The sequence below is a fragment of the Echiichthys vipera genome (genome assembly GCF_963691815.1).
Source record: "Echiichthys vipera genome assembly, chromosome: 9".
In the NCBI taxonomy this organism is placed as follows: domain Eukaryota; kingdom Metazoa; phylum Chordata; class Actinopteri; order Perciformes; family Trachinidae; genus Echiichthys; species Echiichthys vipera.
In genome coordinates, this window is record NC_139834.1 from 25,461,939 (window position 1) to 25,486,552 (window position 24,614).

A 24,614-nucleotide genomic window follows, 5' to 3' on the forward strand; every position below is an offset into this window, starting at 1 on the left:
TATCATTTTTATTGCACTGTGCAGGTAATAAACCCTTTCATTCTGGGCGGCCAGCGCCTGACACAGGACTGTGGCGGGTGCACATGAGTCCAGTGCTTGTCACGGCAGTTGGTAACTGTGTGATGTGGTTTCTGATACGGGCATCTTATCAAAACTATTTGCTGTGATAAAACATAAATGTGTTTTGTTTGTATCTTTTTTTTAAATAGCTGAGGGTATATTTAGAACTGTGGTTTCACTTTCACAGCATGTCAGACTGTTGGGCTGAGGGCACAGCGTTAATTAGCCGATCATTTAGCAATTTCACTGACACACTGCGGCCCTCGGAGTCAAACATGGAGTGTGTAAGTAGACTGGTGTTTGTGTGTTACAGTTGTTTTCTGGCGATTTAGTGAAGAGAGAAACAGTCTATGCTAATGATGGTGCATTATAACGAGCGACTCCTTTTCAAATTCACACACCTTTCGGTCTGTAAAGTGCATGGTTAATGACACCACAATATAAATTAAAGAGTAAAATATGAAACGATAGATGTCTTTCTACCTGGCATATGCCCCGATAGTCAGTCAACAACAGTTCAGCTGGTGTAACAAAAGCTTCCTTCTGAGCGCAGACTTAGACTAAAGCAAATCTATGGGTTTTGCATGGTTTTCACTTCCCCTCAGGAAAACAGACCAGCGTTGAAAAGTTGTATTCACTTCTTTGTCTCTATCATTTTGTACCGTTAAATGAATCACTGTCCTCACAAAGCTTATCTTGAAGGTAGACTTCCGCTAATTAAACCTCAGTCCCTTCTGTCCTCAGTCGACAAATTGTGGAGCAACTCCACTGATCATATACTGGCAGATGTCTGGCCTCTGTTTATGTGAACATCTACAAAAAATAAAGTTATTGCTATTCCCGATGTAGGTCATTTCTTAACTCAATAAGGATGTATATTGCAAAATAACATGTTTTCTGATGCTTCAGTAAATAAAAAAAGAGTCCATATGAAATAACCATATGGTAAAGCATATTTTTGTATACACCTGTGTCAATTAGATATGTGACAAATAAAGTATTCATTTTTTTTAAAGAACTTATGTGCAAAATGAACATAATATGCAATATCGCCATACAGAGTTCGGTCGCTGTTTGTTGTAGCAATATATATATGATGGACCCTTTTCTATGGTTTAGATGGAATATAGCCTTTATCTCAGTCTATCAATATCTACTTACATGAAATCATGGATTATCTAAACCAGTTTATGTTAATCCAATGAATTATGTGGTAAATAATGTTAATTTTGATTATAAAATCAAAATTACATTCCCTCAGGTATTACAGGTATCCTTTTTTTTTGGGGGGGGGGGGGGACTTTGTGTTAATGTGCTTTTTATTGTCAGTTTAGATCACAATATGGTGTATCCCAAAATCTTGGTAACTTGAATTTTTGCCCAGCCCTAGTGCTGAAGCAGAACATGTAACTTCAATATCTATGTAAAACAGATGGGAGCATAGGCAGTCCACACATAATTAGTGTCGTATTTCAAGTTCAACAAAGGGTCACTTACAAGTGTCTCATGGTGACAGCTCTTATTACCCCCTTTATTCTGCAGTTTTTTCTTTGTGTGTAGATGTTTACCTCCCCACAGTACCTGCCTGCCACCAAGCCACTGTATAATTGTATTAGTTCCAGTCTCAGTGGAGAGTTTTATCATCACACGGTCTAAATGCTGTTTCCAGGAATTACATTAGTATTGGCTTCAGGAGAGATTCAGCATCACATAGTCTGAACCGCCTGTCACCGCAACGGATTGTTTCTGGGGTAAAACTGGGATATATTCTGTATTGGGTGGAGTTTTTAATTGCCCTTAGTAAATAATGTGGTTAATATGATCACACTCAACCCTACAATTTCAAATTCCCGGTTTCACTTGAAATGTTCAGTCATACCGTCTGGAGTTTTGGATGGTCGGGTCTCTACAGTTAACAGAACAGAGAACTACACAGCATCTGGCTCAGGGCCCATCCACGTGAAGACGTGTTTTCCTGTGAGTGCACAATTTCTGTATCGTTTTGGCCGACAATCGACACAAACACAGTGTTATCGGAGCCTGAAAACTGTATCTTCGGAAACCGTGTGGTTTGGAGGTCCATGCATTATTTGTTTGGGGTTCACAAGGGTGCTGTAAAACTTTGAAAACTCTCAAAGTTTAGTGTGGTATGACGTTTTTAAAAAGTGCTTTTTGAATTAAGTGTTTGAAACTGGTTGAAATGTTATGTTATGTTATATGGGATAGGATATATGATATAACAGAGAAACTGAGATCTCCCTATTTGAGAGACTGAAAACGGCATTTTTGCAGGAAAAAATACTTTTGACTATTAACAGATTATCAAAAATAGTTGGTGATTATATTTCTGGCGATCTATTAGTCGAGTTAGTTTTACTTTCATTCGTCATCCGTCTCAAAACATCATGTTGGTTGTTTATAGGTCAATAACATCTAATTTTATGTGATGAACAAGTGCGATAATTATACTGAATACTGAGTATTGTACTGTTTACAAATATGTGTTTACCACATCTTTAAGGTGCTGGAAAAGCATGAAAGTGCACCTTAAAATGCTTGAAATGTGCTTGAATTTGACTTTGGAAAAGGTGTAGGAACCCTGTGTGTTAAAATATCACATCATCACTCGCCTCTCGACCCGCTTTTGACCTCTAACTGCGGCGTGACATAACGACAACATTGTCTGTGCAGTGCTGCTATGTAGAGGAAATAGGGGAGAGACAGACCTCAGCGGTCGCAGAGTTGGTTTACTCTGAGCATCATGCTTGGCAATGAATTAGGCCTACTGTATATTAGATTTTCCTGATGGTCTGATTAAGTCGCTAAATTTGTTTCTAGTTGCTTTTTATAAATAAAGTTGCTAAGAATGATCTAAAAGGTGTGACAGTAACTGCAGAATGATACATACTTTCACAGCAGTCTCCAAAACACCACAGAAGTCTGCAATAACACCAGAGAAAAGTTGCTAGATTTTTCTCTAGTCCTTTTGACGGAAAAAAAAATCGGCAAGAGGATTTGGAAAGTTGCCAGATGTTTGTGAAATAACGCTCCAAAGTAAAGCTAAATTTTGTTGAGGGAAGAACTGACATGGCCATTTCAAAGGGACTCCTTGGCCTCTGACCTCAGGATATCTGAATGAAAATGGATTCAATGGGTAAACCGAGGCTATGGAAGGCAGCATGGACATCAATCAAAGATGGCAGCGCCTTGGGGGTACGACGCACCCCATCATACCCCCAGGGCTGCGCTGTTGGAGGGTTCCGCCCTTTTTGTTCGGTGACTTAACCTCTTTCTGCTAGTCTTGGGTAAACACAAGCTTTATAGACATGCCCACTTTAACCCCGGGTAGTTTTTGGAATGATATGCATCTTGCCAATACACATCCATGCTCTCTACACAACGTTCCTCAGTTTGTAAAAAGCTATAACATCTCAGAAAAGTAGTAATTGGTCACTTATCCCTAGCAGAAAGTTAAAAGATTTATGGTACTTATTTAACGCTTCACATAGAGGATTAGAAATTAGGTAATCTCGCCCCAGTCACAACACATATCCAGGCTACTCATTGATAGCAATAAACCATGCGTTAACCTGGTCAAAGGAAAGGTGGGATAATAAGTAATAAGAAAATCTTTCTACATGATAAGTAATCATTTACGAAACTGTTACCGTAATAACTCTACTTTGTTGTTAAAGAAAATATATTGTTTGAATTAACATAATTATATATCATAATGTAAATAAATTGTGGCAGGGTTCATCAAAGCGTAATCTACTTTACATTACAATCATTTAGCTGACGCCTTTATCCAAAACGATTTGCAATCATTGCATTTAACCATGAAGATAATACTACATAAAAAAGGCAAGAAACACATGTTTATTTCTTTTTACTTTGTGTCCATTAAGTTGTGATGAAGTGAAAGAGAACACTGACACCAAGCACAGTTGAAATGCGATGGTATCTGACACTTCTACAAGATAAGTGATGTCTCTTGAGATTTGGCTCTTCTGTATTTCAGGGAGATTAGATATTATCTTCATCCCAGTGAAATTACTGGTGGCAGCTTGCTTTGGTCTATCACTTGTACTATTATACCCAGCATTTACAGAAATACTAGGTTTATATTTAGGAAACCAATAGACTTATTTTGGTCAAACCAAGAGGTTATTGGGGTTAAATAAAATTAAATCTTGTTTACCCTTCGTGTACTTTTGATGCATGTAGGGGAACGCAACCCCAATCCGGTTTTAAAATAAGGGTTTGTGTGTTTGTGTGTTTATGTGTGGGGGGTGGGGGTTTCTCAACACACTTCCAGTCCAGCTGCTTCACTCAATCACTAAACCCATGCAGCTGGAGCTTACACAAACCGGCTGTGTGCTGCTCAAACCAGTGTGGACCAGCTCAAACCGGCTTCAACCAGTTTTTACCTCAGCTGGCTGGTGAGGGGGGGTGTTATGGGTTTATGAGGTAGAGGCAGGGTGATTTATTATGCTGACTCGATTTAAAACATTTATGTGAAGTTTAATATTTTGTACAAAATTAGACTAGAGGAAATACATGGCCAAGTTAATGCGCTGAACCAATTATTTTTTGGGGCGCATTGTTTTAGCAGTAATTCAAGAAATTTCATTAACTATGCCAACTAAAGTGATTAAGTGAAACAGTCCTTGTTGTTTGCCCGTGTGATTTAATATTCTAATAAAAATGCCAAGGATGACTAGATTGGATCTTCTGGAGACAAGCACTAAATCAATTAGTTCTCATGAATAGGCAGTGTGTGTCCCACAGTGCCAAGAATTTTTTAATAGGAACGGGCCTTTAGCATTTACCTAAAGGAAATTATGAAAATAAGCAGAAAGTATGCTGATGGCCTCTTTTTAATCTTCTTTTGTCTGAAGCATGACTGTGCGTTAAGGGGGCGCCAGAAGTCAGGTAATAGCTTTCATATGGGCTTTTCCTTGATGGTCACTGGTTACTGGGCTTTTTGTCCATTTTTCTTCAAAGATCAGCCATCAGTGAAATATCACAGAAGCATTGAATGTGTTTCATCATCTGACTTAAGTCCTGCATCGTTTTCTGTCTCTTTTCTGTTTAGTAAATGTTATGCGGTGCTCCGTGTGCCACCAGGACTACAAACAGAGTGACATTATTGACAACTACTTTGTCAAAGATACCACAGAGGCCACCAGCACGTCTGATGAAAAGGCTGCACAGGTAGGCCAAAACGGACGCTCTTGAGGCCATGTTGTTTTGTATATGAGAGCATCTGCATCATTGCTTTGCCATGTGGGCTTTTCTTATTTGTTCACAATCCAGGGCAGTTGTATGTAAATTTGCAACAGTTAAATTTAGTCAACCATTTCTGTGTGATAACTTGATAGCTGCCAAGACTATTTCAAGGAGGTGGGCCACATGTTTGCTAAAGTAAGATGTGAAAAAAATGTATCAACCTCTAATCAAAACAAAGGAATAAGCTTTTATTTTTGTTTTGATTGCACTGACTTTCCTTAAATGCCACCAATAAATCCAACAATTTGCAGCTCTTGACCCATTACTCTGACCATATGTTAATACTGATTTCAGAGAACCTATGGCCATGTCTTTAGTGTTGCAATCTGGCCCCACTTTTGTCCCCTTAACTGTCAAACAAGTAATGCCTCTTCACAAACCATAATGTTGACTGTGAAGACACAGCTACAATCATTTTAGACCTCAGTGGGCTGCACCCCGTTGATTGTTATTTAGTTTAGGTACTACAATAAGAGTTTGTGTAGCCTAACACTTATGTAAACAGGTAGTTTAGGCTTTAATATACCAGAATCTGTTATTTAGTTTGACATCTAACATTTTCCTTCGGCCTGAAAAATTACATTTTCCCAAAGCATGTGCTATTAAAGTACTGTGTGCCCATATGAAGGCAACATCAATTGATGATCTGAACTGTATTATTTAGCACCAATAGTCATTCTGCAAATACTATGAGTCCAGTTCTGTTATATGCTTATTGATGTGATCGTCTCAAGGTGTGCACAAGCTGCGAGGACAACGCGGGGACCATAGGCTTTTGTGTGGAGTGCGGAGAATGGCTGTGTAAGACCTGCGTGGAGGCCCACCAGAGGGTCAAAATTACCAAGGACCACAAGATCCACACAAAGGAGGATGCTGACGCTGCCTCAGGTAAGATGGCTGACCCTCACCACACCACGAAGGGCCCATCAATGGTTTTTGAAACCAGAACTGCTAAAGCCTAAATAAGACTAGCCCCAGCTCAGGCACACTGGGTGTCGTGGTACTGAGAGGCTGTTGCCATAGTAACAGTGCTGCAGCGTGTGATTGCTTAGATGGAACCTCTAGCTGGGGAACCATATGCCCTAAGGCTCTGACCAGAGTTTTCTGAGGCCTTTTCTATCTCTTTGCAAACCTAAACTGCCTTTGCCATGCCTTTTTGTTTTTTATATCTATTTCTGTCCTTCTTTCATCAGTTTCTATGATTGATTGCCTCTATGGATTTCTGTCTCTTTGATTAAGCATCAGAGCTGTCTTTTCTCCCATGTGTCTTTTAGAATCTGTTGGTACATCAGGACAGAAACCTGTTTTCTGTCCGATCCACAAGCAGGAGCCACTGAAGCTTTTCTGTGAGACCTGTGACACTTTGACCTGTAGGGACTGCCAGCTGCTGGAGCACAAGGAACACAGGTAGCTAAACGTCCAACACATCCCTGACATCCGTTTTATTATGCCTCAACATCAGCGACAGCCGTGGCTAGAGGTATTATGTATTTTTGTGTTTGTTCATCCATCTGTCCTATGCTTGTAAACAGGATATCTCAGGAATGCCCTTTTGACTAATTCTCTCCTCAGCCAACGTTTCGCAACAGTGTTCATGTTTGTGCGTGTCAAAATTGTGTATTGGTTGTGTACCGGTTCAGCAGGTTTTAGGCCGTTAACTACAATTTGCATATACTTTACATTACTGTTGTCAAAGCCATTGGTTTATAATGAAAATCAATTGCAGAGAGACCAAATGTACATCAAATATTATGCCAATCCAACCACTAGGTTTCAAGATGTGCTGGTCATAAACACAAACCAGTCACATTAGTCACCTCCTTGGTTGAGGTAATGAAAGGACAACGACGATTCCTACATTCATTTGTGTAGCTCATTATCAGTGCATGTCTTTATAGACTTCATAAGACTAAATTGTTAACAATTTCCAACCCAGCTGACAAAACACATATACATGTGGGGAACACATTTATATGTACAACAAAAAAAGGGAGGAAATTGAAAAAGAGACATCCCCACCCCCATGGCATTTCAGAGGCAATTATGATAAATGAAGTTGAACAACACATTGGAATTAAACCCAATATTGAGTCCAAAAAATGAATAACAATTTACATTTGTTATCAAATCCTATTTATATTCGACTGTTCCCTGCGATAGTCTGACCAAGCCCAAGCCCAGAAGTACCAGAGAGTAGAATGTTTTCATCCCAGGTAGAGTGGCCTATATTTCAGCATGTAATGTCATATGGATATCATTTACTTACTTACTTGTAGTCCAACAGCATAATAGCTAAGTCGCTATCAGTGGTGAATCCCTCTTCCTCCTTTTAGCTCACACCACACGGTTAAAAGTTTCCTGGTGGAACTTTACAACCCTTAACAGCAAGAGACATTAGTTGCAATCATGCATGGTTCCTCTGTACATCGGAATAAAATGTGAACATACCCAGTTGACAGGGAGAACCATTCTTTTTATTAGTGAACTTTCAATGACATTTTTCCCTTTGAAACATACTTTATATTTTCACCCTATTTCCTATATTTAAAATCTGTGTAAAGGAAATTCAGAGATTTGTTTCAAAACACAGTGTACATGTCATAATTCATGTAATACTTAATTAAGGAGTTAGAGCTTTGAACAGTTTTTCACATTTTTTGGGTTTAGGATTTTTTTGGCCGGGCCGGAAATTATGGCTCGATGACGCAGCGGAGCCACAGAGACAGAAAGCCCCGCCCACACCACGCTCTCTTGACTTTGTATTGTGTATTGTATGACTTTGTATTGTGTGAGGCCTCCTTGTCAATTCTGTCTGCTAGCAAAAAATGGGAAAATGCCTGAAAGCAGCTGTGTGCACAGCTGCTGAGTTGAAAAACGGAGCCTTTATGTAGCCAAAAGTTGAAGCAGGTGTAAAATCAATGCTTACATATAATTGAAATTATCATTATCACACTAATGTAAATTAGTTTTGCGGTCGCAGTATCATCCTAAAAAGAAAAATACCTAGCATAACTGTTACAACCACCGTATTAAATCACCGTCATTAAAGGTTGAAATTGAATGTTACCCCTTTTCCTTTCAGGTACCAGTTCCTGGAGGAGGCTTTCCAGAACCAGAAAGGCATCATTGAGACGACAGTGGCCAAACTACAGGAAAAGAAGAACTACGTCCATTATTCTGTCTCTCAGGTGCAAAGCAGGTGTGAGCTTTTCATCACTAGCTTTTTCTCCAGTGCTGCCCATTGATATAGTTATTGCATTTTAATACCTATGGCATTGGGCTGACAAATGTAGCCAGCATTTTTGTTTTCCGTGTAAGGTTTCTAAATGAAGTCTTTTTCTCATCCAGGTTAAAAGAGCTGAATGAGACACATAAGAAGGTGGAGCACGAGATCAAAATTGCAGTATTTACTCTTATTAATGAGATCAACAAGAAGGGAAAATCCTTGCTGCAGCAGTTGGAGGTAAGAGAATGTAAATCAGTTTGGCAAAGAGATGCAAAATCAGAAAAAGATGATTACATTTATTCTATTCTGTACTGTTTTTATTTTGTACGCATTTTCATTCCCTGCCTCTTAACTCACTCACCGCACTGAAACATGCTTTGCAAAAAAGCTTTTGTGTAGTTTGTTTCTAGACTCTGGCCTCAATGTATCTGCCAAAACACAGATGAGACATCAGATTTTTCAATTTGTGTACTCAAGACTTTCCCATTTATTATAGATATTGGATATATCTTGAAATTTTTATGCATTCGGTTTACTAATTTTGTCTTCACACATTATGAATTGCACACAGGCCGTTTTCTATTATGAACAGTGTCAACAGAATCAGTTTCGGACATTGTCCGAAGTTTCCCTTTCTCACACGTAGCACAAAACAGGAGATTGTCCGTGTCAGGCGCATTCTCACTCACAGGAGATACTCAGTTTGGGTTAGGCGAGATGTGTCGCCTGGATAGAACATGCAGAAGGCAGAACAAGTCTCTTGCCGTTCCTTGAATTTTTCTGATAATTTGGACCCCAGCGCTTACCGACAGTTCCTGAATCCTGTAGTCTCTTTAGTTAAAAGTGTTCGTTGGCATCTTTTTGCAAATCAGCCTTCTTGGATGTTTGTTTGCTTTTTTGCACATGATAGAAACGTCATCAACATTCCTGCTCACTTGCTGTGAATTCTCTTGACAATGAGCTTCTCTATTCACACACAGGCTCAATCTGACATTACACAGACTTTGTACTAGGGAGTTGCGTTCTCACTCACAGCTCCTCTGTGTAACATCCAGATAATTTCAGGGTTGCAGAGCATGTGTAAAAGTTTTATCTTTCCCAACCAACTTCTCCATGTGCGACTTTTCTTTACATGGTTCTATCATTTCATCTGGTTTGTTATATGTGAGAAAACTACTTCCCATTTGCTTGTGTTGTATGTATTCTGTTATCGACAGCTGTAATAATCCAACAGGGATCATTCAGTTTTAATCTATCAGATCGAATGATCTAATCCATCTCTATGCATAATATGCTTACATAGCTTGGAACATTCCTTTATTTAGGGTGCTCAGGTTCTTTCAGTTGTAGTGCATTAACCAGAATAATCTTACTTTCTGTCTAGAGCGTGACCAAAGAGCGCAGTCTGAGGCTTGTGTCTCAGCATAAGGACACCACCCAGCTGGCCCAACAGATCCACCATGTGCTCAACTTCTGCCAGTGGGCCATCACTACCGGCAGCAGCACAGCGCTGCTCTACAGCAAGAGGCTGGTATGTTTCTCATGAGCCCCACATGTTCAGCAGTTTGAGGGACTTAAACAGACTGTGTGTACAACACATGACTGGTTTGTTATCAAGAAAAAGCATTGCACTTGGTGAAAATGCCTTGCATTCGGTTGAACCCCACACCTTTTCTGTTCGAGAGTATAATTATTCTAATTTTAGTTCCAATTTTGAGGAAAATCTGTTTCTGGTTCAATCATAACTTTCTCATCATCACATCAGGTGTGAACATCAGTTATCAGGTGTAGGGTTGTAGTGAGTATTTTGTTAATTTTCCTGTATGTGCTGGATATTTGTTTTCAGCAGCAGTCTCAGATCATAACATTTTCTTTCTCTTGTACAGCCTTTTCTAGATTGGTGAAGTTACAAAAGCAGTTGTTTTATTTGTAACATGGTAAACATTAAGTGGGTGGGATTTTAATTTTGTTGCTTTTGTGGGTTAAACAAGGGAGGCTTCTGCCACATAGATTTATCCGCTAACCACAGGACAGTCACCAAATTACTTCAGATAATTGAGATAAATTTATTGTGGGTTTAATGATGCTCCCAAAGGGCATGTTGCTCCGATAAAGCCAGGCTCAGTTACGGAAGGACATTATTCTCTGTATATATGTGTGTGTGTAGATCCTGTTCCAGCTTCGCCAGCTTTTCAAGGCTAGACTGGAGCCAGCGCCCCAGGCCAATGGAGTTGTGCGCTTTTTCTGTGACCCTACCTTTTGGGCCAAAAACGTTGTGAATCTAGGTGAGAGATGACTATTATCTTATCGTATATTATTTCTCAGTCTGAGTGATTCATTCTAATCAAGATTAAGAGAGCAGTCTCAATTTGCTAGTGAAATGTGTTTCATTAGATATGTTATTGTCTTTTCGTGCTCATTTTTACACAATACTCATTATCTGGCTGACCTTACACTTGACTTACTGTACAGCCAGCATAAACATTGTGAAAATACCAATTAATGAATATGCTCTGCTGCATGGATTTAACAAAGTAATACTATTTCACACCTGTCTACAGCATGTGCATGTTTTGCGAATCATGCTTACGGTCTTATTTTTCTTATGTAGGTAATTTAGTAATCGAGAAGCCACCTCAATCAGTGCAACCGCCCGGTGTAATGGTAGGAGGACCCCCTGTTTCTCCGGGCCAAGGTCACCACGGCAAACACCCAGGACAGATCAACCTGGCCCAGCTCCGACTGCAGCACATGCAGCAGGCGGCCTATGCACAGCAGAAGCAGCAGCAGCAACATCAGCAGCAGCACCAGCAGCAGATCCAGCAACAAATGCGCATCGCCTCCCAGATGTCCCAGCAGCATGCTAGACAGGCCGCTCCACCCATGGGTCCGCAGCAGGTACGGAAAACATTAACCAGTCAAGGTACCATCCGTCTTCCAATCAACGTATTCTCTTCAGTGGGTTTGTATGGTTATATTAAAAAAAAAAGTGTGCACAAAAATTCTCATATCTCATGAAATATTACGCAACGGTTAAGTTTAGCTAACAAAAGGTGACGGTTAAGTTTAGACAACAAAACAACGAAGTAAAGAAAATCCTTTTTTTTCCGGGACTTATCCACCATGAAATTTAGCGCTCTTATACCACGTCACTTGATTTCCTTCTTTGCTCCTGACGTAATTTCTACGGTAATAAATATGTGGATTACATATGAATTACAGCGCATTACAGTGAATAAAGACAGCCTGCTCCAGTGGCTCACCACAGTGACGTGCCAAAATATAAGTAGCTCACTTCAACAATTTAATCTTAGTGCACCAGACAATTATTTAATTTTTTATTTATTTATTTTCATCAAAGCATTACATCTCTCCAGACCTGAGAGCTTTACCAGATAAACGTCTTTCTATACAAGATTAGCAAAATTTACAATGTCAAAATCAAATAAATGTATTGCCTTTTTTATCTTCTTCTTAATTACTCTATTGATGAGTAGTATAGTCAAATAAAAAAAAACACAAAATGGCCATAACAAGGGACAGAAACCCCAAATTATCTAAGATCACTACATTCTTTCCAATCAGCAGTCAAATGCCTCAAAATGTATGATGTAGTGTTTTTAAGCAAGAAAAAGCAAGCTAGTAACTAGAGTATATCTGGTATTTTCAGGTCTAGTGCAGTGCCCTTACCCAGCTGAATGTTTAGCCCCAAGGAATATATAAGAGATATATAAAATATATATATATATATTTTGTATATTTCTTGCTTGGCCCCTGGTATCGCTGCTTACTGCATTCAATTGACCTCACACTTGGGTCCTCAGCAACAGACCTGCCAAGTGTGAAGTCGATCGAACGGCTCTAGAGATATGTGAAAGACACACACACACACACACACACACACACACACACACACACACACACACACACACACACACACACACACACACAGATTCCTTGCTTAGTACTTATACATGTCTGAAGTTATGAATTCATAATCAAGGTCTTCAGTTTATTTTCTAGTAGATCGACCAATCAATAAATAAATCTACTCATCAAATCATCACTAATTTATGCTTTGTTACTATAAATCCATGACCCTGAAAATCGCTTGTGGTTTGCATATACTGAAGGGGTTGTGTTTTCTGATGAACTGATTTTCACACTGTCTGTTTATGTGCATGATTTTTGACAGCCTCCAAGGCTCATCAGTATGCAGCAGCTACCGAGAGGGCCCGGGGGTATGAATGGTGGGCCCGGCCCTCCTATGTACCCTTCCTCCCATCATATGCGTCTCCCGGGTCCACCGCAGGGCCGAATGCCGACGGCTCAGCCGAGACATAACGGACAGCAGTATCCCGCCATGATGCAGCCTCAACTGCAGAGACAGGTCAGTGCAAATATATATATATATGCCGGTTGTTGTGTTGTCGCACTTGTTGTGACGTGATGACACATTTGCTTGATCATCAATGATGATAGAGACTATTGGCCATTCCTCAAAGAACCGGGATGAATTTAGTTCTAAAATCTTAGCCTGCAAAATGATGTGACTATATTTTCTGAAGTTCCTGCAGTGGAAAAGGGCTATTGGATCTTATATCCAATAACGCTCCAAGTTTTGATTGGTGAGCCCACAGATTCCTCAAAAACAAGCCTGGGAGAATACTGTTTTTATTCAAATGAAAATGCAAATGTCTTTGTTCGTGCAAAACTTTTCACAGAATTCAGACAAATTTAAATGCAAAGTCCAGTTCTCACGTTTATAAAGGGTCCTGTGGAGTTTTCTTGTAAACATATAAAAAGTAATATTAATATTTGCATTCATTATAATGAATAATATTGGCAAAACCAATGTGGGTGAGTTCCCATCACCTAGTTGTTCCCTGCAAAGTGGACTGCACAGCGCATTAAGCCATGTTAATCAAGATCCACACAGCATGGAGCGCACATTGCTAAGGTTAAAGGGTACTCTGAACTTCATAGGGAAGAACTGAACAAAGGTTCATCACTTTGTTCCCTTAACTGACATACCCGCAGCAGGGAGTACAGCTTATGTACACTGTAGATCGGAACCCATGTATTGTTTACAGCCATGTTTACTAGAGTGCAGTGGTCGTCTTCTTCCTGGACTTCACTGGCGCATTGTAGCAGCTCCATAGCACTACTAGAGCTTTTAAACACCAGAGGGAACCTTTTAAGCAGCAAATTGTCTGCCGAATTAAAAATTAAAAAGCATAGTGCATTTCACATTCAGTTTGAATATAATTAAGGCAGGATTATATTTGGGAGCGCACTAAAAAACTATTTGTTTTGATTTTAATATTGGCAGTAATGGCACATGTGGAAATGAGTGGTTTGTGCATGCAAATGAGATTTTAAATTAGATTAGAATTATTTCATTTCAATACTGGCATACTTGAACATCCATATCCAAGGCGCAGGCAAGCCAATTAAAACAGTTGAAGTTAGAATTAAATTTTAAAAAGCTGTTTTACATGAGTTTTCATAGAAGGTTGCAAATGTACTTTGTCCTCATTCAGTCCTGCTTCACAGTGCCATACCAATGTATCTATACACATAGAGCTGATTATTTTCTCCAGTTAAATAACATGCACAGTATGAATATGTACAGTTACTGCCTGCATGCAAGAATAGGTACAGTAAGAGAAACCTCCACTATATCCAGCCCCTTTTTCTTTGTGTCCAGATGTCTATAGAATCTGAGATGAGCCACCAAAGGTTTCGTTTCTTACTACAATCAGGGGTTTGGTACCTTTTTCCTATTTCGTCATTTGTGTCTTGTGCCGCATGTGTGGTCACCCAAATGCATGTTCATGCGACCATGTTGTTTTTCCAACACATTTCAATTTCATTAAACAACCCTTCCTTTTATCTTTATTCCTTACTGTCATTGTCCTTACCACCCCTCTCCTCCGTCTTTTTCTATGCAGCATTCCAACCCGGGGCATGCGGGTCCTTTCCCGGTGGCATCCCTCCATAACGCCAACCCAACAAGTCCCACCAGTGCCAGTATGGCAGGTGCCCATGCTCACCGCGGTCCTGCTAGCCCAATCATAGGTCCAATCGAGCTTATCCCCTCCGTCACCAATCCTGAGAACCTGCCATGCCTACCTGAGATCCCGCCCATTCAGGTGTGCTCATTCTAACAATGTATTTGTTGTTTGGGTAGGATTCGTAACATTTTCTTTTTATTCAACTGGTAATTTTTAGATTTTTGTGGGACAAACTAATAGAAAAGATGAAATAGTCTCTCAATTAAGAAAATATATCAAATGTATCTAGTAGTTAATGATAAATGGTTGAACATTTTGAGACCAAGAACAATTCTGTACAATATTTATAGAAATTGTGAAGTATATTAAGTATAGACAGAGGAGAAAATGAAAAGCAATATAAGCAAATATTGGGAAGGGTGTGGGAAGCACAACTACAAAGTCTGATTTGGAGCATGACTGGACATGACTGGACATGACAGACGCTTGAATGTTTTAGTATTTGTCTGATGGCTGTTATTATATTTTCCACTGACCTCTTCAGTAACTTGATTTCATGCTGGTGTTTTCTAGCTGGAAGATGCAGGTTCCAGCAACCTCGGACACCTCCTGTCCCGCTACATCACAGCCAGCACGCAGCATCACCTCGGCACAGTGGACATGAACCCCTCCCCTGGACTGTCCACGCACTCTCCTGGATCTTCAGGTATCCGCACGTTCACATCTGAAAGAGGGTCCTGTGCCCCCTAAAAAATGCTTGACTTTCAACTTAATCCGGTGTTTCATCCTACACCATCAATCAACCAAAAATCTTTTAATATTTGAAATTTAGCAGCCCTGTCCTATTTGTTTATTGTCTCTTGCTGTCACACAAAATGGTACTGTACCTAGATTAGCTGACATAAAGGGGGCATTTTTCCACCCAGGGTGACCATCTGCTTACCCTTTGATTCCACGGGGCGCAGCTGCGATGCGTATCGGCTGCGACCCAGTTTTGTTCCGTCCTCCGCACGGCTTCATACCACTGTGAGCGTTTGAGAAGCTGAGCGTTTTGCCTGTCAGCTATTTTTTACTTGCAGATTTTATAGATTTGGTCATTTTTCCTTGTGCTTCTACCACAACTAAGTACCCAGTAAACTACATAATTAAAAGGTTTCTTTTTTCAACTGTTTAATTGTTGTTATTTCCTAAGTCGTTGAGCTTTAGCCCACAGACAAAGTAAAAAGGTAGTTATTGAGACTCTCTCCTTGTTGTGAATGCGGTCTAATGATTTAATGCAAGGTAATCTAACAAAGAGCCGCCACTTACTCGAATTGTCAAATACTGCCAAATAATCAATTGGGATTTTTACACATATGTAAATACATTGCAACATATAAGCCATTTAAATGTAATTTCCTGTAAAATGACCCGATAATATGCCCTTACCATGTTATAAAACGAATTGTTGTTATTTCCTAAGTCGTTGAGCTTTAGCCCACAGACAAAGTAAAAAGGTAGTTATTGAGACTCTCTCCTTGTTGTGAATGCGGTCTAATGATTTAATGCAAGGTAATCTAACAAAGAGCCGCCACTTACTCGAATTGTCAAATACTGCCAAATAATCAATTGGGATTTTTACACATATGTAAATACATTGCAACATATAAGCCATTTAAATGTAATTTCCTGTAAAATGACCCGATAATATGCCCTTACCATGTTATAAAACGACATAATAAAAAATAACAAAATCCCCACAGGGATGCTAAAGATATTGTGTATATTTTTATCTCCCTAGAGCAATTAAATTCAACTTTTGTGTACAATAGGAAGTGATCACTGCTGCATCATCACCTGTTTCTTTGTTTCCTGTCTCATATCTGTCTGCAGGACTTTCAAACGCCCACACACCAGCGCGACCTTCTAGCACATCTAGCACAGGCAGCAGAGGCAGGTAAGAAGATATGAAGGTATTTTAGAAGCACAGAATTTCTAGAACAGTACAGTATTAATACGGAAGAGTAGAGGTTAACGGATTCAATAAATGAACCCAACTTAAATTCTGGCAGTGAGTTACACTGCTAGACATTAATTGGTCAGAGTGACATGACCTCAGTAAGCAAATATTAATCAGACTGGCTCAGAAACAGCAGGAGCCAACGTTGTAACAGCCAGATGATGATGTATCATGCCATGTGAGCCCATCAGAAAGATGCTTATATATGCCTACCCTGCAGAATTAAAAATGATTTTATTTCAAAAAAGCTTGATAAACCATTCTTTAAAAAACAAACAGGAATGTTTTACACATTCTTAAATTTATAATAGCATTGTTCCATGACTTTCCTTTTACAATATAAATTAATCTCCTTTTTTAATCCCATTTTTAAGTTTTTGTTTGGCAAACTTATATCTTATTATATCTTAAATCACATTTTCACTCCTGTATTAAATTAAACTTTTATGGCAGAGACTTTGTTTAAGCTCTGAACATTTTAATTAATTTTAAAATTAAATTTCGGTGAGCTAAATGGGCCGATAGTAGATAGTCATAATTAGTATTTAATCGGTGTGATGTTGTTAATGAGTTTAAAACAGTTGCATTAATCATTTCTACGTGTTTTTGTGTGTGTGTGTGTGTGTGTTAAAGCTGTAGCTCTGCAGGAAGGGCGGGACCAGGAGGGGGAGCTTCACAGGAGCAGGTGAGGGTGAAGCAGGAGCCTGGTACAGACGACAGCTACAGTTGTCCATCTTCTTCTCTGAAGACGGAGCGGGGCAAAGATGGAGGGAGGAGTGCCTGCATGGTATGAATACTGTTCTTCATCAAAGTACTTCAACAAGTATAAATTCAACTAAGTGTGATTTCAATGCTTTTAGGATCTTAGCCAAAACACAAAACTTTTGTAAAATATAAGATATACTAAGATATTCATTGTGACAATGAATTGGATTTCATAGCCATCGTATACGGAATTTATACCACAGCTAACAACCAAGCAGGTTGCCTGATTCAAGCCATCCGTTTTATAAGCCTCTTTAAACCGTCAATGTTTTTTGTGTGTTTTCTGTTTTTACCCCAGATGAGCAGTCCGGAGAACAGTCCCCTTCCTCTATTGGGAGTTGTATCTGCTGGCCAAGATGCTCTCAAAGCTTTAGGGGACCACATCAAAACCGAACCCCAATCTGAGACACCTTGCTCTGGATTAAATGGCTCCAGTTTTGCCACCTCCTCTTCTTCCACGACCACTATGACCTCCACTACCTCATTATCCACCGAGAACAGGCTGAGCATGACCGGCGCTCCGCTCACTAATGGAAACTTAGACAAGGGGACAGGCACCAAAGTGGGCGGGGCGGCAGCGGAAACAGGCCATTCTGGTGGCAAAGAAGACGACCCCAACGAAGACTGGTGTGCTGTTTGTATCAACGGTGGTGACCTGCTGTGCTGTGACCGCTGCCCCAAAGTGTTCCACATGAAATGCCATGTACCCACCATAAAGATCTTCCCAACGTAAGTGATTGTTATAGGTTTATTTTATTTTTATGGTGATATTTTTATAACACTGCTATTGCCCTCAGCATGACACTCACACTGAAACATGAAAAGAAGCACAAAGAACAGAAAAAAAGACAGAATGAGGCAGATTGACTGAGATGCAACAGTGAAGCCATAGGAAGTTGTAGACATTTAGAGTTGATACCCGATTTTTAGTGGCGATACACAAATGAAACGTAATGTTAACATAACGTCCTCTGTGTGATTTTTGTGTCTCAGGGGCGACTTTCTCTGCACGTTTTGCCGGAGTGTAACCACCCCCGAGATAGAGTACTGTGATGACAGCAAGAAAATCAAAGGAGTAGAGGGCATGAGTCCTGAGGACCAAAGGGTAAGTACAACCGCCACACCCTCAAAAGCCTCTTCAGGATTAGTATAAGGCAGCTAATGCTCTCTCATCTTTCCTCTGCAGAAATGTGAACGCCTCCTTCTGCACATCTTCTGTCACGAGCTCAGCGTGGGCTTCAGGGAACCTGTTCCTAGCTCCGTAAGTAGCTCCACATGACTCAGATTTCTTATTCAATTCAACTTTATTTATAGTTCCAAAACATAACAAAAGTTATCTGAAGACACTTTACATATAGAGAAGGTAAGGACCACACTGTATGTCTTATTCATTGTATACAGAGACCCAACAATTCCCCCATGAGCAGCTACAAGTCGCACTATCTTAAATAATAATATTTATATATATATTTATACAGTGGAGATGAAAACCTTCGTTTTAACAGGCAGGAACGTTGAACAGACCCAGCTTTATGGAGGACGGCCATCTGTCTTTACCGGTTGGGAAGAAATAAAAAGCGAGAGATACAGACAGACAGACAGTCCCAGAGATGCAAGCAACAACGTAACAGTATCTGTAATAATATCTATAGTAATGTGAATATGACTTACACGTTATGGCAGTTAATATACCAGAGTGATATAAATAGCAGAAAAATGATGATTATGATTATAATACTAATTATGCAGGCAAGTATGATCAAAGATATAAGTAGTAGTAATAAAAGCTGCAACATACAATGAGAAATACAACTGATAAGGTTTTTATGGCTATGAATAATATAATTTATAAAACTAATTATAATATATATTTAATAGTAATAATAGCAGCAGGAAGCGTTATGCAGGAGCACGGCAGCAGGCACCACCACTATCAGCAGAGACCTGCGAGACGATAAAGCACAATTAATTCAGGGGAAAAAGTGAATTATATAGTATCAAGTCACTTGGTTGTCACTTGGAATTAAAGATGATTATTAGTGTTGTGAAATGTTGGGAAACCAACTGTAACATTTGAAAAGCAACTTTTTGTGTGCTGTATTTTTCTCTTGTTTATTTAATACTGACATTTAAAATACTTTTGACACGTGGTTTGTGTGAGTTACTCATTGGTTGTTGTGTATAAGCATTTATGAATGGGTATGTATCTAGAAACTATCCCCAAAAGCACCAAGAAGGTATTCTATTTCCCCAAACCCACATCTAACTTCCACTGTCTTTCGAGTTGATCATGTGTCTGTTGTTTCTATCGAAGTGAAGGCCACGTTGTCTTCAACCTCTCGTGTTCAAGACGGATGTTGTCTGATCTAGTTTTGTTCCACTAGGTACCAAACTATTACAAGATTATCAAGCAGCCCATGGACCTGAAGAAGGTGAAGAAGAGGCTGCAGTTACGAAGCTCCCATTTCTACCAGGCCATTCAGGAGTTTGTGTCCGACATGCGCCTGGTCTTCACAAACTGTGCGAATTATAATGAGGTGAGCAGCATGAGTCCTGAGCCTGCTTTGGGGAATGGCTTTTGTGTGCGTGTATGTGTGCATGCAGACAAGGGTTAGACTGATATGAGTTGAAGTTTGAATCATCACCATCTAATTAAATAGCTTAGAAAGAATAATTTGATGGTTTTTGGCCCCAAAATATACTAGGCTAACACACTAGGCCTTTGAATTAATAGTTCCTTTGCAAAAATGTAAGTGACTATGAAATGAACGCATCAACATTTTCATATTCTCATCGTTTTTCAGTCAATTGAGAATATACCTGCAATCCCCTAATCATTAGGGGCTAATGGATGGATCCCCTCATTTGACACAGCCTATTTCTTTAATATTTTATACTTCTATAGTCTGTGTTATGTGAAGGAACAACCAAAGACACGTGTATTAGAACGATATTAGACGTGTATTACACATATTTGCACCATCTCAACTCAGAATATCCATAAAACAATGCCACTGACATCAAGTAGCTGCGAGTAATGCTGCCGAAACAAAATTCCAAAGGCAAGTCACGAGAAAACAGCGAAGAGCATTTCAGAACACACACGTGTGTTTCGTGCTTAGTGCATAAACACACTAAATAAAACAGGTTCTGATTATGGTAGTTAAAATCATTTTGTTAGACAACAACATGCTCTATAAACATATAAAAATGTACATCCTAATCACTGACCCCACTTTGAGAATCCCTGGATAAAACGATGAATCAGTATACGGTATGATATATCAACTCAATGTATGAGTCTAACCTTGTGTATAGACATTGGAAGAGAAAGTGGAGAAGGGGTGCTTACAGCCGTCAATGTGCGTATAGTTTGTACACATACTAACTCTAGCTCTGGGATGGTGGAGTCTCTTCCCACTGGCTGCAGGAACACCGTCTAAACCCTGCTAACACTGTCTGCATCACAAGTTTGCTTTTTATCGGGTCACGTCATGTTGTCACTTGACTTCTTTGTATTCCATGGGGAAATGGTTTATTTCAATGTATTTTGGATGTATTTATTTTTGTTTTATTCTTTGGTGTGGGCATGGTTTAAGTGCTTATGGTCTCGTGTACCCTCTGTGTGTAACAAAGACACAAATATGTCCCCTAGAGGGATTGACTATAAAGCATACTGTATATGATCATGTATTACAACTTCCAACCACATGAGGGAGCTTCTGTCTTATCAAGAAGGGAACAATGAACAGTGAATGATGACCCAGACTGCCCTGAGACATCACCTCATTGGGCTGATATTGATCTTTAAAGCTCCAAGCAGCAGGAAAACTCACCATACATGTGATATTATCTTTAAACCAATGTTAACAGCAAGTACAGTTTGCACTTGAGAAGGATGTTGGTAATGCTCTATACATCTTGTGTAAGTTAAGTATGCATGACCTATTAATATAGAGGATAGCATCGCTGTAACGTTATCAGTAAGACATAAATTAGTGTGACATTGCTTGTGTTTATTCTGGTAACAAAGAGTTTCAAAATAGATAAAAGCTCTTTTCATTGTTACGTCTTCCAGAGCTAGAGGCTGTTAATCCTGTCAAACAACTGTTATTGCAACAAATTCTATTTGCATAATTTAAGAATCAGTTTCCTTCAGTAACAGAAAGTGCCTTCAGATATTTCTGCAGAGAAATCTGTTCTAAACCAATTTATAAACTTCAAAAATAAAACTTAATGAAAATGATTTTTTAAAGTCTATCAGAAGTTGAGATGGAGAGCAGCAATAAGCGCTGTTTAATTGAACCCTTTGATGGTGTTAAAAGAGAATACACTATTTTATTCAGCTACAGTTACATAATCTGATTGATTTATATGTATGATTATTATTTATACATACGTGGTGAAAAAAACATACAGAACTGATCTTTGGGAAAACAAGAAATGTGTCACTAAAGAAGTATGTAGTATGTTCCACCATAGAGATGGTGTTAAGACTATATAGATTTATTCGCTCAAACGATCAAACACTCCCTTTTAGTTTCCTGAAGTTAGTGTGACTAAATGGACCTGAGAGTGCAGACTTTACTTGCTTTCAATTTCTGCAGTGAAACCTTAGTGATGCACACCTCAGGCTGTAAACAGATTCCTGATCTGTTATTATCTAACCTGCCTGTGCTGTGAACTCTTTTCTTCCCCCCTGCTGCTTCACTGTGTTTGTTGTAATGTTATTGCCCCTCTTTAGATGTCTCGAATAATCCAGGTTTATGATGAAGAGAAACAGATTAATACGCAGGTAAGCCGTTTCAAATAGAGAACAGATGTCCTGTTTCCTCCCACTGAGGCTCCAAGAAATGTGTGTGCCCTTCATCTTAGCAGAGAGAAATCCTGAGCAGCAGATTCAGGCGGCCTCCGGCCTCCGGCTGAAAATGAATTACATTTCTCTCCAATTAGTCTTAATGGCACGTGGTAAGAACAGTACGATGAAGGTGTTGAAAAAGTGTAACAGTATCTCCATGTGTCATTTGGTTAAATTCACATTACTTCGGTGGTCTTTGAAACCAGTCCATCTACAGGGCATTTATATTCTGATGAGAAAGCTAAGGATATTTCCCCCTCACACACTCTGGGTTAGTGTCTGACCATTTCTGTAACTTCCCAAAAATCAACAATCCAACATTCAGCTTCACTTAACACAGCCAATATTGGCTTGCAGGTGCCTCATCAGTATTTGACGCTTTCGTGTCATGAGTGAACTCTCAGGTCAGATTTTATTTCCAGGAATTTGGCTGTGCAGTTATTTAGATCCAGTAGAGTTACGACAGCCGACCAAACAAACAAAATCTGGGTCTGAAGTTCAAATTACCCGGGGGCCACAGGTCGTCCTCTCATTGTAGTTAGACCCCTGAACTATCAATGTAGGAAATATCACCGGACAGTTCGTTGGTGTGCTGTCTGTTGAGATGCCAGGGACGTCGATGGATGTCGGAAAGACAAGCATTTTGTAGTCATGTAACATCTACAGAATATGCTTTTATGTGTCAGGTGTTGTGCTGACTTGGGTGCACCTGTGGCACAGGAGGTAAAGCAGTTATGCTTCGGTCACAAGGTTACAGGTTTGATCCTCGACTCTTCCTTAAAGTGTCCTTGAGCAATACACTGAACCCCTAATTTCTCGCTGGGCACTTTTCAGCTGCCCACTGCTCATTAGGAGGGGTTAAAGCAGAAGTCTAATCTCCCTACATAGCTCTAACTGGTGTTATGACCACTGATCCATAAAGTAAAGTAACTGGTATTAAACAGCCCGTTTTCAACAACCTTTTTAAAGTGCAGTTGGTTTATTTTTACCCTACTGCTTTGATTCATTGACCCTTAAATTGTATGGAAGAATTTGAAAGCAGCCTTGTTGAAGTTATGACACTTGACTGACTTGTGAAATGCTTCATGGAGCCACAGTGGGAGAGGGCAGCAGGATATCTCTGCTCTGTACAGCAACGTTGAGCTGGGGCCACCCTACCACCAGGAGTCTTAACCCCATCTAATTTGTCTCCTCATTGTCATCTTCCTCCTCCACACTTCAACCCATTCCTTTCTCCTGCTCAATGGTACTCTCACCACCTGCTTCCTCCATATCTCCCTCTTCTTGTCCCTCCTCCTCCTCCTCCTCCGGCAGGTGGGATCAGAGATGGCGATATCCGGCAAGGCAGTGAGCCTGTACTTTGAGGAGAAGTTGCAGGAGATGTTCCCGGGCCAGAGCTTCCCCGAAACGCCTGAAAGCGAGTGTCTGGACACAAAGGAAAGAGAGAACGAAGACACAGAAGACTCTGAGGATGACTTTGTACAGCCCAGACGCAAACGGTTAAAAACAGATGAGAAGGTGTTGCACATCAAGTGAGAACCAACCACAAACGGAGTGATATACTGTCTTCCTCACACCCCACACTTCTACTTTGTCTGAGGCAGCAGACAAAAAGGACGAGATTCGCTGTACAGACTGCTTGGTTTATCTCATCCTTGCCTTTGACAGAATAACTGTCGGCTACATTAGACGTCTGCCTTTATCAGAACTCTGGAGGACAGAAGCATAGAAGAGCTGCATTCCCTCCTTGTTTCATGGACACGTAAGAACTCGGCCTGTACAGAATTTAAAGTAGACCTGTTTTGCAGTAGTTAACTTAATGATTGCTCCTCTGATTTCTATCATCCAGTTTCATTTGTAGATTTGTTGTGAAAGTTGCTTCATAAAGCATTTGAATCCACTGTTCCCAGTTCTTAATGTATTATATCTATACTTTGACATGAAACCTACCAAGTATTTGTATGACTTTGTGGAAGCATAATGTAAATAAGAGAATCTAGCCCACTGAAGGTATTCCTACAGTATAGATGTTTGGGTGCGTCATCAATAAAAACCTGTTCTTGAAATATATCTAAGAAAATGTGTGGTGTGGAGTAGGTTTGGGGTTGCCGGAGATCTCTTAAAGGAGCAGTTCAGCCAAATCACAAAAACAACAGAACGTATTCCTACATACAGTGGTATCTAGATGCGTAGATCATTTTAATTTGTCCACGTTTCAAGACACCTGTCTTCAAAGTGTCCACATCCACCTCAATACATATGGAGATGGATGGAATTTCAGTTGTGGTGCTTTCAAATTGAACATCTCTAAAGAAATAGTATCCCCTTTAATGTTGGGTAATCCTGTCAACTAGAGCCGCAAAGATTAGTTGATTTATGGATTTATCTCATTTTTTA

At 39.8% G+C, this 24,614-nt stretch overlaps 1 protein-coding gene across 2 annotated transcripts in view; it reads left to right on the plus strand.

Moving 5' to 3' along the window:
• The window catches only part of trim33 (tripartite motif containing 33), a gene marked incomplete at its 5' end in the record, with an annotated part of 28,651 nt that extends 4,375 nt beyond the window's left edge, over window positions 1-24,276 (plus strand). The window contains 19 exons of one of the 2 annotated variants that reach the window (XM_083920626.1): window positions 5,159-5,277; window positions 6,087-6,240; window positions 6,627-6,759; window positions 8,435-8,551; window positions 8,701-8,815; window positions 9,963-10,109; window positions 10,746-10,863; window positions 11,190-11,476; window positions 12,774-12,968; window positions 14,533-14,733; window positions 15,169-15,301; window positions 16,468-16,531; window positions 17,228-17,381; window positions 17,658-18,088; window positions 18,353-18,464; window positions 18,546-18,620; window positions 19,744-19,896; window positions 22,104-22,154; window positions 23,532-24,276. In XM_083920626.1, coding sequence (XP_083776752.1) covers window positions 5,159-5,277; window positions 6,087-6,240; window positions 6,627-6,759; window positions 8,435-8,551; window positions 8,701-8,815; window positions 9,963-10,109; window positions 10,746-10,863; window positions 11,190-11,476; window positions 12,774-12,968; window positions 14,533-14,733; window positions 15,169-15,301; window positions 16,468-16,531; window positions 17,228-17,381; window positions 17,658-18,088; window positions 18,353-18,464; window positions 18,546-18,620; window positions 19,744-19,896; window positions 22,104-22,154; window positions 23,532-23,753 — 2,981 coding nt within the window. In that variant the 3' untranslated portion in view covers window positions 23,754-24,276. The remainder of the gene's footprint in view (window positions 1-5,158; window positions 5,278-6,086; window positions 6,241-6,626; window positions 6,760-8,434; window positions 8,552-8,700; window positions 8,816-9,962; window positions 10,110-10,745; window positions 10,864-11,189; window positions 11,477-12,773; window positions 12,969-14,532; window positions 14,734-15,168; window positions 15,302-16,467; window positions 16,532-17,227; window positions 17,382-17,657; window positions 18,089-18,352; window positions 18,465-18,545; window positions 18,621-19,743; window positions 19,897-22,103; window positions 22,155-23,531) is intronic. The other variant, XM_083920625.1, reaches the window with a different exon arrangement.
• Between the last annotated feature and the right edge of the window lie 338 nt (window positions 24,277-24,614).